The 16820-nt window shown below is 31.6% G+C and overlaps 1 protein-coding gene across 8 annotated transcripts in view; it reads right to left on the reverse strand.

Moving 5' to 3' along the window:
- LOC143237744 (dimethylglycine dehydrogenase, mitochondrial-like) overlaps window positions 1-16820 on the reverse strand; it is a 43848-nt gene that overhangs the window by 9573 nt on the left and 17455 nt on the right. For 5 of the 8 annotated variants that reach the window (XM_076477299.1, XM_076477296.1, XM_076477297.1 and 2 more), the window contains 9 exons: window positions 15135-15299; window positions 14161-14362; window positions 9103-9212; window positions 7730-7868; window positions 6630-6828; window positions 3415-3534; window positions 2679-2833; window positions 1902-2119; window positions 976-1106 (listed from right to left, as the gene is read on the reverse strand). In XM_076477299.1, the coding sequence (XP_076333414.1) occupies window positions 976-1106; window positions 1902-2119; window positions 2679-2833; window positions 3415-3534; window positions 6630-6828; window positions 7730-7868; window positions 9103-9212; window positions 14161-14362; window positions 15135-15299 (1439 nt within the window). The other 3 variants (XM_076477302.1, XM_076477301.1, XM_076477303.1) reach the window with 3 other exon arrangements.

Genomic DNA, 16820 nt, shown 5'->3' on the forward strand with positions numbered 1-16820 from the left:
TTTTGAATGAAAATTATTTTCCTAAACCTAGTTGAAGAGTTGAAAATGATATCTAATGTATGAAACATATATTCTACTATATGAAAATTTCAAAATACCTTAATCACATCCACAAGAATACACCTAATATGTTATCATATAACAATTAAAATTGTTTTAATTTTTATTTTGTTCTGAATAATTTTTGGGAGGGAGGAAGAAATCTAACACTCCATAAAATCATTAGTGTTCCTTTTTTCATAAAACTAGTATAAGAACTTTTGCATTTCAACACTGAAAAGTCATTCCAGTCAACATAAAATTTACTGTATTTCACTGAACAGCAAACATAATTGAATATAGGAATACTTATAACATAAGTCATGTTAGTAGAGTAAGTTAATGGTGAAATCATTTGCTAAGTTAGGTTAAGAGTGACCACTATTACTTGTTAAACAAATCAAAGAGATAGTTAATAAACTGAACAGTAGGTTTCAAGTTATGTTTTTTAATTAGAATAAGTATCACCAAAGTTGGTTATTGAACTGAAAGCTAATATGATATATTTGAAGTACATTTGTGAAAACCTATTTCAGTCTAATGTAAAGTGAGTGTATGTTCCAGTTTGGAAAATTATGTGCTCACCACTAAATTCTATTTATTTAACTAATGCACACAGTAACTGACTATTCACTTATTTGTTTTCTTTACTTTTCACAACACATATGCACATCAGTACTAGTATATTTAATATTGGTGTAATTTATCATCTAATATCTGGTTTCACATTTTTTAAAAAATTGTAATTGTTTTAACTAAGTTTAGACACATCATTATCATCAGGTTGAAAAAAAATAGAGAATAAAAGCATTTTTTTATAAAGCAGTCACTGATTAATCAATCTGGAAAAGCATAAAATTAAAATAACTAAAACATTACATACTGTAAGTAAAAATATAACCAAAATATTTGTGAATTTTTACCCTGTTTACCTACCTAAGATCATGAAATTCTGATCCAGAACCTGTGATCACAAAGTAATGTTCAGGAGACAGAGTAGTTATGGTGAGCTCAGAATAAACTTTCCCAGAAGGGCTCAGCATGTGAGATATATTTGTTGTTCCAACCTATAACAGTTAATAAGGCTGTAATTGCATTATGGAGAAAAATTTAACTTTTTACCAAAGAGCACCCTTTTCTCTAATACTTTTTATTCTACTACCTATCATTACCAAAAAAGTGAAATGTACCCAGTATCTTACCAACCATTTATATCCAATTTAAAACTAATATTCTTTACTTCTACATACACAGATTCATGAAGTATTTTGATGTGCACCTATACATATATATACAAACAAATTCGACTGTTTCATAGTGTAAACTTTTAATGGTTTAATAGCAAATCTGGGTTAAACGTTTGGTATACTAGAATTTGTCTTTTACTATGTTATGCATGTTTTACAGATTAGCTCTATTCATGGTTGTAGATGATATCATTATGTAATCTTGTTGTTTATTTGTATGCAAACTTGTGAAGAGGTTATTTAAAATCACTACTATTTATAAGAAAAATCCTTAAAATACTGATATCTGATTTGTCAAACAGTTCTTAAGATTGAATTTTCTTTCAGTTCTTTCTCCATTCATTCAACTGGACCATAAACAGTCTCCACAGCAAAAGTTACAGATCATATATAATCGAGTGCAAATCTTTTCAAATGTTATTCAGTTCTGTCCATTAAAAGAAATCACTATAAACCAACTGCCTACCAAGTTTGTTAAAGTAAATAAACTTTTTAGCTTTTAAAAAACAACAACACTTGCATAACAATATGATTTGAACAGATTATCAATATATATATAAATCAGGTGAAAAATAACATAAAATTTAGTATTTAATGTATAACTTTTTTCCATACCTTTGGAAGATTATTAGCTACTAGTTGATCAAGAAACTTCAAAGCATCTTTTCCTTTTATTTCAAACTTTCCAAATGGAGACACATCTACAATACCAGCTTGATTCATAACCATCTCACACTCTCTTCGAACTGGCTCAAACCAATTTGTTCGCCGAAAACTAGGTTTGTAACCATTTTCATCTCCAGGTAAGGCAAACCAAGCTGGTTGTTCCCACCCTGAAAATTTTTTCATACTTACAAGTGCAATCTAATTGCTCTTAAAACAAACTTTATACAGTGTAATACTACTGAAATCATATTAACTAAAAGTTTGCTATAACAACTATAATTTTACATGAGAAGGAAGTATATGTTTTATGGTTAAAAAAAAACAGCAAAAAAATTAATTCTCATTATACATTTCAAAATTAATGAATTCTTAAATAACTTAAAGAATATATATATTCCATTTCACTTACTGTCTAAACCCAAGTAAACTATTTAAACTTTATATTTTGGCATAATTTGGTCAAATAATATATAACACTTTATATGCAAAAACGGCTCGTTTTTGAGAACATAGAAGAGCTCTTCTATGTAAAATATTTTCTTAACCCAAACGAGCCGTTTTTGCATATAAATTTCTCAACAAGTGGGTTTCTCGACATCACTAATATATAACACTATAGACACATTATAAAAAACGATTAACTTTGTACTTCATTATTTTAATTTTAGAAAAATATACAGGTATGTGATTAAAATGAAGTTTTTAAATAATTAATGTTACTCTGACCTGCATGAAAACCCATTTCAGCACCTCGCTCTAACTGTTTTTCATACATTGTTGTTGTTCTCACTGTAGGTCGACCAGCCCAACGTTCTTCCTTGGAATATGGAATAGCATTGTTCATTCCATAAGATTCTCGGGCTTTGGCAAAGACATAATCACTGCAGAACAAAAGCTTTAAATTAGTTCAATAAATACATATCTGTGATTACTACAATCACATGACCAGCCATTTAAAATTAAAAATATAGCAATTATGCAAGAGAAAAAGAATACAAGCTATCATATTAATTTAATTAAGATTAATTAGACTAAACTGTGCCTTATATATCATTACAATGGCAAAAAAAAGATTCAAAAGCGAAGAATGAAGATCATGTTAGATTTTGAGCTATCTGCTGAGTCTTCCGAGGGGAATCAAACCCCTCATTTTAGTGTTATAAATCCATCAACTCTTGGGCTACTCTTTTACCAGTGAATACTGGGATTGACCATCACATTATAAAGCCCCCACGGCTGATAGGGCGAGAAGATTTGTCGTAACATGGATTCGAACTAGCGACCCTCGTATTACGAGTCGAGTGCCTTATCCACCTGGCCATGTCACGACGAATCAAAAAGAACATTGTATACATGTAAAGTATGTTCACAATCAGTGCAACAGAAAATGAATAATTCTTTTGTAATTATTTCTGTATCCAAGATTGGAATAATCTACAAAACAGCATAGTATTTTTCATACCGTGTAATCCATTTCCCAAAACGATTAGAATCTGTTTCTATCAAATCATATGGAGGTTCTCCACCCAGCATCCAGTCTGCTATATAACGACCAGCTCCACCAGCATGTATTATACCATATCTATGAAAAATAAAGTTGTATTATGTACCTGATAAGTCATGAAATCCTAAATAATTTTTTATAATATCCTTCTGAATAAATTGGTTTATGACATTTTAATGAAAGTTTCACTAATTTTTAAACACTTTTCTAAAATACATTTGATCTAAATTTCTGCTTATTTCAAATATATTTCAACAAAAAAAACTGAATAGGGAATCAAATGGAAAGTGTATAGACACAGGGCTAAGTGTGAACTGGGGTTTCATAAAAAAAATTACACTTAAAAAATACAAATGCAAACAATACAGTATGATTTTATTGAATTTTTGAATATAGTAGCTACCACATAGTACAAAAATAAACATCTTCTTTATCTACAATTCTATGTGTGTCTCATTCTCGTTCTTTTATTCACAAAGTCACAAATAATATCATCAAAATCAAGTTCACAAAGAATGTCTGATTTAATTAACATCAAGGGAAAGTATTCAATCTTGGTTGAATCATGCAACCACAGAGTTCACTATTAATAAGTTTCATCTTCAAAAAAGATCTTTTGCCTTTTAAGTTTGTGATTGTAATTGATAGGAATATTCGTAAAGAAATTTCAAAGTTTGAAAAGGTTGCTTCCAGTTTTCCATGCTTTAATGTTTCATGAATACTAGAAAATTATTTTTCTTCTTCCTTTGGCATGTACTGCTTGTTACTACTGATACTCAGATATAATTTATTCTTCTTCCAAATCTTTGTTATAAACTAAAGCAAGTCTTTCACAATTCTCAGTTATTTCAGCAGAATCCATATCATTATGTTCCTGGAATAATCCAAAATGATTACTGATTTCTCTATATACCTCAATTTATTCTTCTAAATTAGAAATCAATGGCTTGAGTTACTGACTGGTAAGTACGTTTCAGCCTTGAATTTAAGATTACCTTGAAAAACAGTATCACCAGCAGTTTCATCAAAAGAACCTATGTGACAACGCCTTCTTTTATTTTTGGGCATTTACTAATGCTACTTTAATTGTTATTAGAACATCTGGTTTTTGCTTTACACTCATATTCTTCAAATTGGCTTCTTAATTTCTGAACATATATGCTTGAATAATGCAGACAGAAACAAGTTTAAATCCTCTTTTTGTAGAAATTTACTTATTTCATTAACATAGGTAAGAATATTTTTCTATAAAACTGTTAAGAAAAGTACCTCAAACTCGTTCATTACTGACATTTTTAGCAACATGTATTGTCTCTCTTGTTTCATAAGTATTATTGATTAAAGAATTACGTTGTTTGATCCCAAAAGAGCTTTAATTTAAAGCTGTAATCACAAACAGCATGTGCAATCTACTGAGTTCCAGACAGTTCTTTTACAGTCTTATGAGCATGGTCAATAAAAGAAACCACCATTTACCAATGATGAGTTGATACAGTAAAAAAAAATGTATATAATCATAGCACAAAATCAAAATATGACAAAACCTGCAAACCTGTCTCCAACAAGGTTTAAGGAATGTCCAGTACAGGAAACAATTATTTACTAATTTCTTTGATTCTTACCTGCAAACCAAAATACTGTCCACCTATATTTGGAGCATTATCTGAATACTGACCATGACAGTCAGATAATGAAACATCTTTTTCTTGCAAGTAGCTTAATATAAAATCAGCTAAATATTCTGGTCCATGATCAAGAAGTGGGATAAGTTGCAGAAATCACTCAACTGAAATTTGATCTTTAACATATTAAACTGTAAAGGTTAAATGATTGACATGGGATACATATGGAGTTGGATCAATACATAGTGAATGCTAATTCACTCTTTTTACTTCCAAAATTATTTCAACTGACACTTTATCACAAATGATGTTCATAAATTCTTCACAAATATTTGCAGAAAGGTGTGAGGACATCCCCTCACCAGCATTCCCACGTTTTTCAATGAGCTCTTTGAAAAATTAATCAAACTTGATCAGCAACCCTAATGTTCCCACACAATTGCCGTTGTACTTTGAACCTACAGTTTTATTACTTCCACAGATGCCAAATCTCTTGTTGCAAAGAATTTCACAAGAGCAACAACTCTTTTTAGAACATTTTGCCAATAAAGTTGCTTTTCATTGAACCAGTTTATTAATGCCAAGTCCATTTGACCAATTCTTGTTTTGACAACTGTAGTAAAAGAGCATACAATTTTGATGATTGAAGCCAAATTCATGTTCAGAAATTTGACTGCCTGCATGCATCCAATTTTCAAAACTTGTTGCAGAAAAAGTTGAATTTGTATCAGAAAATAACCCCCACACACAAAGCAGTAGATTAAAACAATTGATGGTGAGTATAATAACCATTCATGATGAACACATTCACCACTATGCAATTTAACTTTTAAAAGCAGAATCTAAAAAAATACCTTTTCTGGGCTTTACATATGCATTTGTAATTCTTGAAATCACAGTAATGAGCTACAAGAATGTAGCTCTTTACTAATAGGATGCCACAATGCACAATAAGTTGTTGGATTTCTTTCAGTATAAACTGTTGTTGCAGTTGTCCACTGTGGTGCCTCTAGTATTATGTTGTGTTCATAATGTTCTGCAGCATCAGTTGATGATAAAGCAGTGACATTCTCACCATTATCTTTTTCACTGGAGATAAAACTTATAAATCTCGCAGATGCAAATGTTGATGGCAGGATTAACTGTACAGCACTTTGTACATGAAGAAAATAAATTTTGGTGATTTAGATATTTCTTCTTTTTCTTTCAATTCTATTTTCAGAATTGAGGAAAACCAAGACAACTGCACCTGATGATGCCTTTACTAGTGAAAGCACGAATGTAATGAATGATGTATTTGTGAAACATGTATATAATGTCTATGAAATATTTGTTTATCCAATGAGTTTAAATCATACATAACAGAAATTAATTGTTTAATGGATATAAAAAAGATTGAACCTCATGAATAAAAATACATATATAAATGCAAATTTTAAATTCATATTCAAATCACATATGCCTTGTATTATTTTAAAAAGTACATAAATAACCAAAGTTTTGTGTATTTTATATATAAATATAAATATTAAATAACTTTTCTGAAGTTACCCAAAACCAGCAGCCATCCAGAAGTTGGGTAATCCATGGTAAGGACCAATAAGAGGCAGTAGGTCTGGAGTATATGTTATTGGTCCTGCCACTGTAGTCTGGATATTAGCAGTACGTAATAAAGGAATAAGGTCCATAGCAACTTCTAAATGATCTGATAAGCGATCAAGATCTGGTTCAAACAGTTCTCTTCCAAATCCTAAACATAAATATGAGCTATATTGGATAGTTGCATACTCAAACCAGCAAATAAAATAATTATTTTAACAGCAAAATTACTTTTTTAAAAAAAACAGGTGTGCTCTGTTTTTCTATTTTCTATTTTTATCTTTTAATTTTTAGGATTAGAATGCAACAAATAAAAGGTTACTAAATCTCTTATCTCATTTTATGTTACTACATTTAACACTTACTATAACTAAAATATATCAATGGATGATTTCTGATTATCTTGCTAAAGACAACTCTCCTTATAAGGCTTATGTTTTTTGATTATGAGCACAAAGTTACATACTTTCTCTAGTAGTCATAACTTGTAAAATTAACATTTCGTCATAAATGATGTATTACATAATCTATTAAACACTTACATTTTCTTTTGTTGTACAGAAAATACCAGTGATTTATAAGATATTTTTAAGAAAACATAAATAGTCTTTAAATCATTTCCCATTAATGAGTTAGAAATACCTCCTATTAATTAATCTACTTCAATTTTCTATAAGAAAAATAAACTTAAAATAGATGAAAATATTCACTTGAATACTTTAAACGTTGTAATGATTCAATAATAAACTGTTTTTAAAAATTGAATTGAAAAGAAAAATATCAATTAACTCTCAAATTACTGACTCATAGTTATACTGTTCACTATTCTCTACATATGTGAGAAATAATGTGGTTTTTTGCACACAAGAAAAAGGGAATTTGAACAAATAATTCTGCCTATAAAAAGAAAGGTGTAACAAATATGTACATATTTTTTTCTTTTCTGAAAGATGGAAAGCAATACTTTACCCTAAAAAGATGTTTCCAATTTATACTAGCTTTATGTGCCTATTGTTATCCTCTGAATATGTCAAATATTTTTATTAAAATACCATGTGGTACTCCATTCGTCACCCAGTCATCACAGAGTCTCATCTTCGTTTGATGTTCATAAGGACCAATCAAAAGCCCATCTCTTTCCTTTCTTAAATAGAATGAACCTTCCAAGTGACGCAACACAGGTGGTTCTTTCTGAAAATAGACAAATGTTTGGCAAGAAAATGAAACAATGTATCCAGCCAGAATAATGTCTTAGTAGTAATTAGCACACAGTGTCATGATATCAAAGCCACTCTTCAGTAAAACATTATTTAGAAAATATGTTAAGTTTTAAATATAACAGCAAACATAAGTTTTCAATTATAGAATTTTTATGTCACCTTAAAATTAATGGGCATAATATTTCATATTTATCTTTTTCACTCTAGGAATGTTATTTGGAAGAAAACTAGAAATTCAGAAAACATTAATATATTTGCTATAAATTGACTATTATTTTGTTCTTATATCTAATTTCTATTTATATAAGCCAAAGTTGTGTAATGTTAAATTCAGAAGTAAAGATTTACCATAATCTTTCTTACATAACCACCCCACCAACAGAACAGCTAATTATTAAATCCATTATTTAATACAGGTACAGAGTTTACTAATTAAATTAAAATTCAGAAAATCATTACCTGATGTATGTTACTGTAAAGCAGCAATGCATGCAAGTTCAGAGAGCTTTCATCTAATTATAACATCAATTTATATTACGGACAGAACTGCAATGCTATTAATCTATATGTGATGGGTGTGACATGGAACTTTCCCTAGACATAAAACGATGTCCTAGTGTGGGTACACTAGGATGCAACAACAACACTGATAAGCCTTGTATGTCAATTAGTATGATCCTATAAACCCACACCATGCTACAGTACACAAACTCACACACAAGACATTTACAGAAAAAATTATAAGTTAAGTAACAGGATTTATGGTATTATCCATTAAGTTGATGTGTTCAAAGTGCAAGAGAAACACATACTAAAAGGCAGTATAAGTTTTCATTCAAGACATATTAACTCTTAATGTATATAACAAACATACTTTCATGTATTTTGATAAACTTTATTTCTCCATACCATATTATACTTAAATTGTATTATGGTATTATTATTATTATAGCATTATAGTATTGTATTACAGTATAACATGTGTTATACATACATATTTTACCACATAATGATTAAGTATTATATTATGCATAAATTTGTATCTTGCATCATTATTTAGTTCCCGTCATATAAATTTGATCTCACTTTGAGACGTTGCTCATAAAATACGATTCTGTAACTATTAAATATTAATCATACTAAAGCTAATACTAAAATCAATGTACAGATGCACACATTGTGTAAGATTACCAAAGAGAACAGACCTTTAGTTCCTTTACTTCAGGTATAGTTGATGTAATTAAATACTGATGATGAATTGGAACAAGCGGAAATTCTACACCAACCATTCTTCCTATTTCATGAGCCCAAAAACCTAGATAAAAGATCAATGACAATTACATTATACCATTATTATGGTTTAGAATCTTTTTTCTCTATTTATAGTGGGGGAAAAGACTTTTAACAAATGTGTATTTTTTAATTATAATATTATCATCAAATATTATTTAATTACACATTGATTGATTGATTTAAATTAAGCACAATGCTGAACAATGGGCTATCTGTGCTCTGTTTATCTAGGGTATCAAAACCTTGTTTCTAGTGGTGTGGGTCCACAGAGATACCACTGTGCCACTAGGGGGCTTAATTACACATTAAGGGTATTGTTACTGAGTAACTATTAACCCTTATCAATACACACATTTTCTTGCAAATTCTGATGACATAATAAATTAAAAGCCTTGTTGTTTTGGTCCTAATAACAATTCCTCTATTAAAAAGTGACTACTGCCACTCTAATTTCTTCCTTTACACAAATCTATTGGGGGTAGGAGAAGTGCTCTTCTGGTTCCCGGACCATAGCTACAGTATGCCCTACATAAAGCTTCTGCAACATATGAAAGAATAAATACAACAAACTCTGTAATGTTGTGTGGTATTACATTGAATTACTTATGCTGTAAGTAGTCTCCAATACATTTTGAAAAAATATTTTGTAACTAGGTAGGTGTCAATTATAAATGTGATGAATAAACTTGTCATGTTATGTGTTCATGTTGATATGGACGTTTATACTCTTTAATGCACAATAACCTTACAAATTTATCTTTGATAAAGTATACTTTTGTAAATTTGAAGTTCAAAATGAGAAATTTTCTCTAACATTTAAAAATAACATAATATTTAGGGACAACAAGTGATCTACTGGACTATCTTAGTTGTCCCAATCTGTGAACTGAACTAAACCTATTAATAAATAAATTTTTCAAAAATATTAAAGTCAGCCCCTATCACTCATATACTTATCAAGCAGTTTCTTAAACTCCTTTAAATTAATTCTCTCCACAGCATCCTAGGGCAAACCATTCCAAAAGCCAACCATCCTGTTAGAAAACTACAACTGTCTTTGCTGGAGATGACTCCTATTTTGCCAAAATTTATATTTATGTCCCCTCGTCCTACTTTTTTTGCCATTAAATATGAACAAATTGTGTATCAACACTATTAATTCCCTTTACAATCTTAAACACCTTAATTAGATCCCTTATACCATTATCTCAGGTACCATTCTGGTAACCCTTCTCTGAACCATTTCCAAGAATTCAATGTCCTTTCTAAGGTAAGGAGCTCAAGACTGAATATAATACATAAATATGGCATAACCAGTGACCACATCAATTAAACTATATCTTTTATATACGTTTATTGGTATTCATTATTTCTGTAGGTAAAATTCTATTTACCATATCACTCACAAAGACACACTTCTTTGATGGGTTTAGAGACTGATTAACTTTTACAGCAATAATCCTTTCTTTCATAATACTCTTAAAAATATTCCTATTCACTTATATACTTATTGTACTTATACTTATTATACTTGTACTTCTAATTATAAAAACCCACATGCATAATCTTAAATTTATTATAATTAAAACCCGTCTGCTTTTTATGTGCCCACATCAATAAATGATCCAAATTCTTTTGTAAAACAGAAGCATTTTCTTCATAACTACCACCACTCAAAACAATTTATTGGCCATTCCTTTATCTACGTTGTCTTTGGATGTTGTAATTTTCTTAAACTGAAAATGTTTTTCTGGGAGGTACTTATCTCCTCTCACAAGATTAGCTTTTCCTTTTTAATGCTGCCCTCTAACTGTGAACGTTTTTACTAATGTATGCCATACACAATACACCTTTCCCCTTGTTGAAGATCCCAACATGTCTCTTGTGCAAATCGTCCCATGTCACTGGTTAACCAATAGGAACATGACCATTCATTTGGCCCCTATCCTTACTTCTAAGTTTAGCAGAATGAGGGAGGATGGGAGGTAGGAGAAGAGGTAAGTACTTATCAGAAATACATTTTTAATGTAGGAAAAGACTAGGTTCCATTATGGTACTTGAATATTTTCAGAAGATTGGCTAGAATCCCACACTGAAATGGAAAAGAGACCAGTGCAAAGGAAAATTAGGGATATCCCTGTAATCATCTCTACAATACCTCTGATCATGAGAAAAAATGGTGAGCATCACACCTTTTCTGAACGAGGTAGACTCTTTGCCTTCATATATATATATATATAATTCAGAAAACACAAATGAGCAAAAAATGCAGAATGTAATTTGGCTAAGGCATATATGCATGGCAAATACCCAGCATCCAATACCTCCTCTATGGGGTACCAACATCATGCAAGGGAAAGATGAGGACCATGGTTATTTCACCTCTAACACAGGAATTGGGATTAAGATCTACACAAATACCAGGATACTTCTACTCATGTGAGAACATAGATGGATTGGTTTGTGAACCTGACGATGACAGAAGAAGGTCGAAACACTGTTCACTCCTCCACATAGAAATTTGCTCAACACAAACCAGCTGTTTTAAGATATATATTTTTCTCTACAAGTGGGTTTTCTCATCATCACTGAAAGTTTTAGTGCAAATAACTACATTAAATAATGAATGTTTTGTTATAAATAGCAGAAAAAATCTAAATTAAATGTTTTATTTTTCTAAAACTACATTACATTAAGATTGTTTAAGACAAAATTAAACTATTTCATTAACTTGTTTCATTTTTATGAAGAACTTTCATGAGAGTTACATACCTACTTTCAAGTAGGTCATAGTGATTGGGTTAAAGGAACCTAAGATAAACTCAAACAAATGATAAGAGAGGAGACATCAAAGACTCTGTCCTAAAAAGTCATAGAACCACTGAAGGAGAAAGGAAGTGAGCAGAAAGAGTATGCCAAAAGACCCATACCAGAGAATAAAGTGAAAAGGTAAAGGTTGTGCCCAATTTGTAAGGGTGACTAAGAACCCTTAAAGAATGAGGGACTGAGAAGAATGAATGGAATAGTTTCATGTGGCTGAAAAACCAACCAATCTGAGTACCATTGATAAGGAGCTAATAGATCTGATAGACAGAAACTCACTTGGGACAGCAAGAAAAAGCAAATCATCCTAGGAAAAAAGAAAGCACAATCCCAGGTCACAAAGTTGTAGAGTGGAGAGCTACACCAACCAACCAAGACTGAAAATGCCAAGGTCTGCCAAGAGAGAGAAAGGTACAAAATCAGTGCACCATCCCATCTGAAAGCCTGTTAGGTGAGGATGAAGCAAGTGACAAAGAAAGATGCTGGTATGACCAGAGGTCCTGAAAAGAAAGAACAAAATAGGCAAGTTGGACCTGGGAGGAGGAAGAAAGGGATAAAGAAACCATATGACAAAAGCCCAAGACCTGATTGAGGTGTAGAAGAACTGCACTGATGAACAAGGTTAGCAGATGTGATCCCACTGGACCAAGACCCATGGGGCAGCCTATAGAACTGATATTGGTGTGCCTTACATCATTGGGAAAAACAATGAACTCCGATACTGCTGGAAAAGGAAAAGCAAGAACATAGAAGGGAAAGTCTAGTAGACAAAAAGTGGTAGCACATGTGGTGCAGATTGGAACAAATGTGATACCAGAAAAGTAAAGATGGAAAATCATTAGACTGGACAGACCTTATACACCAAGCACAATGATAAAGGTGCAACATTGCAACAACAGGGTCATACATGGAGCCCGTAGATAGGGTCTATGAAATAAGGCATAACAACCCAAAACGTCTTATGAATAAAAAAACATACAGTTGTAGGGTCACAACCGAAGTAAACAGGTGGGCAAACAGGAAAGTAAAGATAAAAAAGACATCTCTAGGAAATCCTTCTGTAACTTGAAGATTAACCTCAAACAGAAGAATGACAAATGAAAGGAACTGCAATAATCAAAGCAAGAAATTAAAGATGTGAAAAGTGAATTGTTTTCTTTTCTTTTCATTTCCAATGAAAAAGGAAAGGATGAAGGTCATAAAATTAAACTTTAAAGAGTAATTGACAAAAAAAATCACATATCTGAAAAATACATTCCTCAGAAACCAACAAAGGCCAAACAAAATCAACAGGCAGGGTTGAAGAAAGGTATGTCTTATGCTTGGATGAGGGGAAGCTGTTGAGATCTTCATTAACTATGCTAGATACAAAGGGCACAGATGGAAAACAAAGGCCAATAAATCCCCCAACGAATCACCAGTACCTATGGCCTGAAATGTGGTTACAGACAAAAAAGACAAACTAAAAGTAAATAATGTCAACTTCAGAATGCATGCTTGAATTCTGTCAAACAAGTGAACGATTTGGTGAGAAAACATGGATAAAGAAATGATTTAAAAAATTAAAGTGAAATTAAACAAAGTAAAGTGTAAAGGACAGAAACCATTTCAAGCCCAAACTGGAACTAAAGACAGACGTCTACACTCTATACCTACCAAACAAGAACTGAGGGTTAAGTAGAGGAGTGCAGTGGGAGCTACATGCATTATGTCATGCTCTTATTGTAATACAAGTGATGTATGATGATTTGGAAGAGAGACATAATGGAATCTTCCAATTTCAACAGGGAAAGGAAAAGGCTTGTGGCATGCATTAGTAAACAAATTCACAGTTAGAGGGAAGTACCAAATGAAAATAGCTAATCTTATGAGTTGAGGTAAGCACTGTATTGGAATCTTTGTTTCTAAACTCTTCAGAATGTGAATTCAGAAACACCCATTCTAACTTCTTATTAGGTTGCTAAAGCACTACCAAGGGCAATTTTGATAAAACATGCCAGTCAACAATTTTTAAGGTGTTTGCTATAAATGTTAAACAACTTTAAGTAAAATGAATATAACATGATAGACTTCAAAGGCTGATTACCACTTAGCAACACATATGTGGATTTGATTCTGTAAAACTATTTTATGTTAAGTTTACACACCTGCCGCATTTACTACATATTTAGTATTTATGATGCCTTTTGGTGTTTCAATGTCCCATCTGCCACTGTTAAATTTTAGTCCTGTGACTGGTACCCCTTGTATGATATTAGCTCCATGTTTCTGGGCAGCTCCTGCCATGGCCATTGTAAAAGAATAAGGATCTACGTGGCCATCAGCAGGGTTGAAGATCCCTCCAAGAATCTAAAAAAGAATACACATATACATATAACTAATCATGCCATCATCACAAAAACTATCCAGATTCTTGAGTTGAAAAATTAAAATCTACCAACTTGCTCAGAACATTTCTCTTAAATACCTACTGTATAATACTTTATTCTGCAATCTTCCATCAGCTTTTAAAAAATGAGAAGATTTAGCCATCCTCCATTCTATCTCAGTCAAACAACACATAACAAAATAACTGAACTGTATACTTCAAGATACTGACACCAGGTTTTTTATACGGCACCTTAGTAAATGCAAAAACCAATGACTCATTTTCTAATGTTTCTTCTATGATTCCAAGTTTAATTTCATCAACATTCTCCATGGTTATGGCACAGTTTACAGTCTGTATCCCTAAACAGGCACCTGAAAATAGGAAGAGAAACTCAAAACTGTGATATCTTTAAAAATCTTAATGTAGGCCAGAAACAGAGAACACACTCCAAAATAGGAAATCCTGCTGAGTTAAGAAAAAAACATTATATGTTATCAAACCTCTCAGATTTAACACTCTTAAGAAAATTAGTTTGTGCATATGATTTTGATTTTGGTAGACATTATCCCACATACCTGAATGTAAAGCACAATTACTGTATTTGCCTAGTTTACAAATAACTGTTTAAATAGTTAAACAATTTTAATAAATGTGTTTAAACAAACTGAGGAAATATATTAAGATTTAAAAATATGCACAAATCTAAAATAAAAGCTATATGGTAATTTTTTCTTGTCATAAAATACTTACACCATTCATATTTAACAAAGGAAACATTTCAAATATTTCATCTGGCCCTATAAGTTTTTGTGGAGCTTCATGCCATCCTTGTCTCTGCATCTGATGTCGTAATTCATCCATGCGTAAAGGTGTGGTGGCTAATCTTATACTTCCAGGTCGGTGGAAACTGAGATCCTGACAAAAATTAGTTTAATATGTTAAAGGTTCAAATGGCTTAAACTGACAAGCAAACACAATTAAGTGTTAAGATATTTTTTAAAAATAATGTTACTAACAACCTGATTACTGTGGTATCTAAAAATCTTATTAATTTTACCTGAAAGTAGTTATGTTTTATGAAAAACAAACTTCCAAAATCACAATTCAATTACATAGTTCTTTATCTTTCTACTTGCAGATACAACAGCATATTCCACTTTTATCATGCGATTAATCAGTTTCTTTAATGGATATAGCTGAGCTAACTTTAAGCACATAATTATGTTTTATTTTTTCTATTAAAAATGCAATAGCACGCTACATTTTAAGATAGACAGATAAAAAGGACAAAAAGTGTCAAATAAAAACTATACATAAAAAATCACTTATTTCATCTTGCAGTTAATACATAAACACCATACTCGCTTAATATGTTCGGTTATTGAAGCAAAGACAGCTCATATTTGTGTATTAAGCTGTTATTGGCACTAGGATGTGCAGTAATGATCATTATGTAGAGATGAGTTCAATTGAAATTAGAAGCCTTTACATTTAATACACTAAGTGTTCATGCTAGGAAATTGAAAAAAACTCAGAACTAATCAATTATTACAAAACTGCATCTAAAGATCAGCTAATCTTCCTTGATGTCTAGAAAAAGGGCTGCAAAACTGTCAATTTTTGTTATTTTCTTTCAGTCTATCCATCGGCTGTAGCTCGTAAATTACAGGGTGAATATTTCCAGCCTACACACACTTCATTCTTCTGTAAGATGTGCCTTTCAAACCTAGAGCCCAACAAATTACTTAAAGCCCAAAATATATGTAGTGATAAAAATTGTTTAATACTGCCCAATTTGAGAGTCAGTCAACAGATGGTGCAACCTGTAAAGCTAATCTATCAGTTTTGATATATTTTGAAATATGCAAGTTTTATGTTTATATTAAGCATTTACTATTAAGAACTTTCTGCAGGTGTAGAGAGTTTTATTTCATTGACTTCTTGAAAAGTGCAACTTGAAAAAATATGAATAGCAAGCACAAGAATTGTTTTTGTTTGTTTTTGAATTTCGCACAAAGCTCCTCGAGGGCTATCTGTGCTAGCTGTCCCTAATTTAGCAGTGTAAGACTAGAGGGAAGGCAGCTAGTCATCACCACCCACTTCGAACTCTTGGACTACTCTTTTAGCAACGAATAGTGGGATTAATTGTAACATAATAATGCCCCCATGGCTGAAAGGGCGAGCATGTTTGGCACGACGGAGATGCGAACCCGTGACCCTCAGATTACGAGTTGCACGCCTTAACATGCTTGGCCATGCCGGGCCCAAGTACGAGAAGGTCATTTTGTTGAATCTGTTACCATACATTTCTGTTTGAGTCTGAATAAAAATCACATGATAGATTTCACTCTGTTATCCATATTTTTACAAACATCCATCTATTAAGACGTAATGTTTACCATCACTTATTAGAAGAACAAAATACAGTTACTTGAA

This window comes from Tachypleus tridentatus, chromosome 13 (assembly GCF_004210375.1).
Source record: "Tachypleus tridentatus isolate NWPU-2018 chromosome 13, ASM421037v1, whole genome shotgun sequence".
In the NCBI taxonomy this organism is placed as follows: Eukaryota; Metazoa; Arthropoda; class Merostomata; order Xiphosura; family Limulidae; genus Tachypleus; species Tachypleus tridentatus.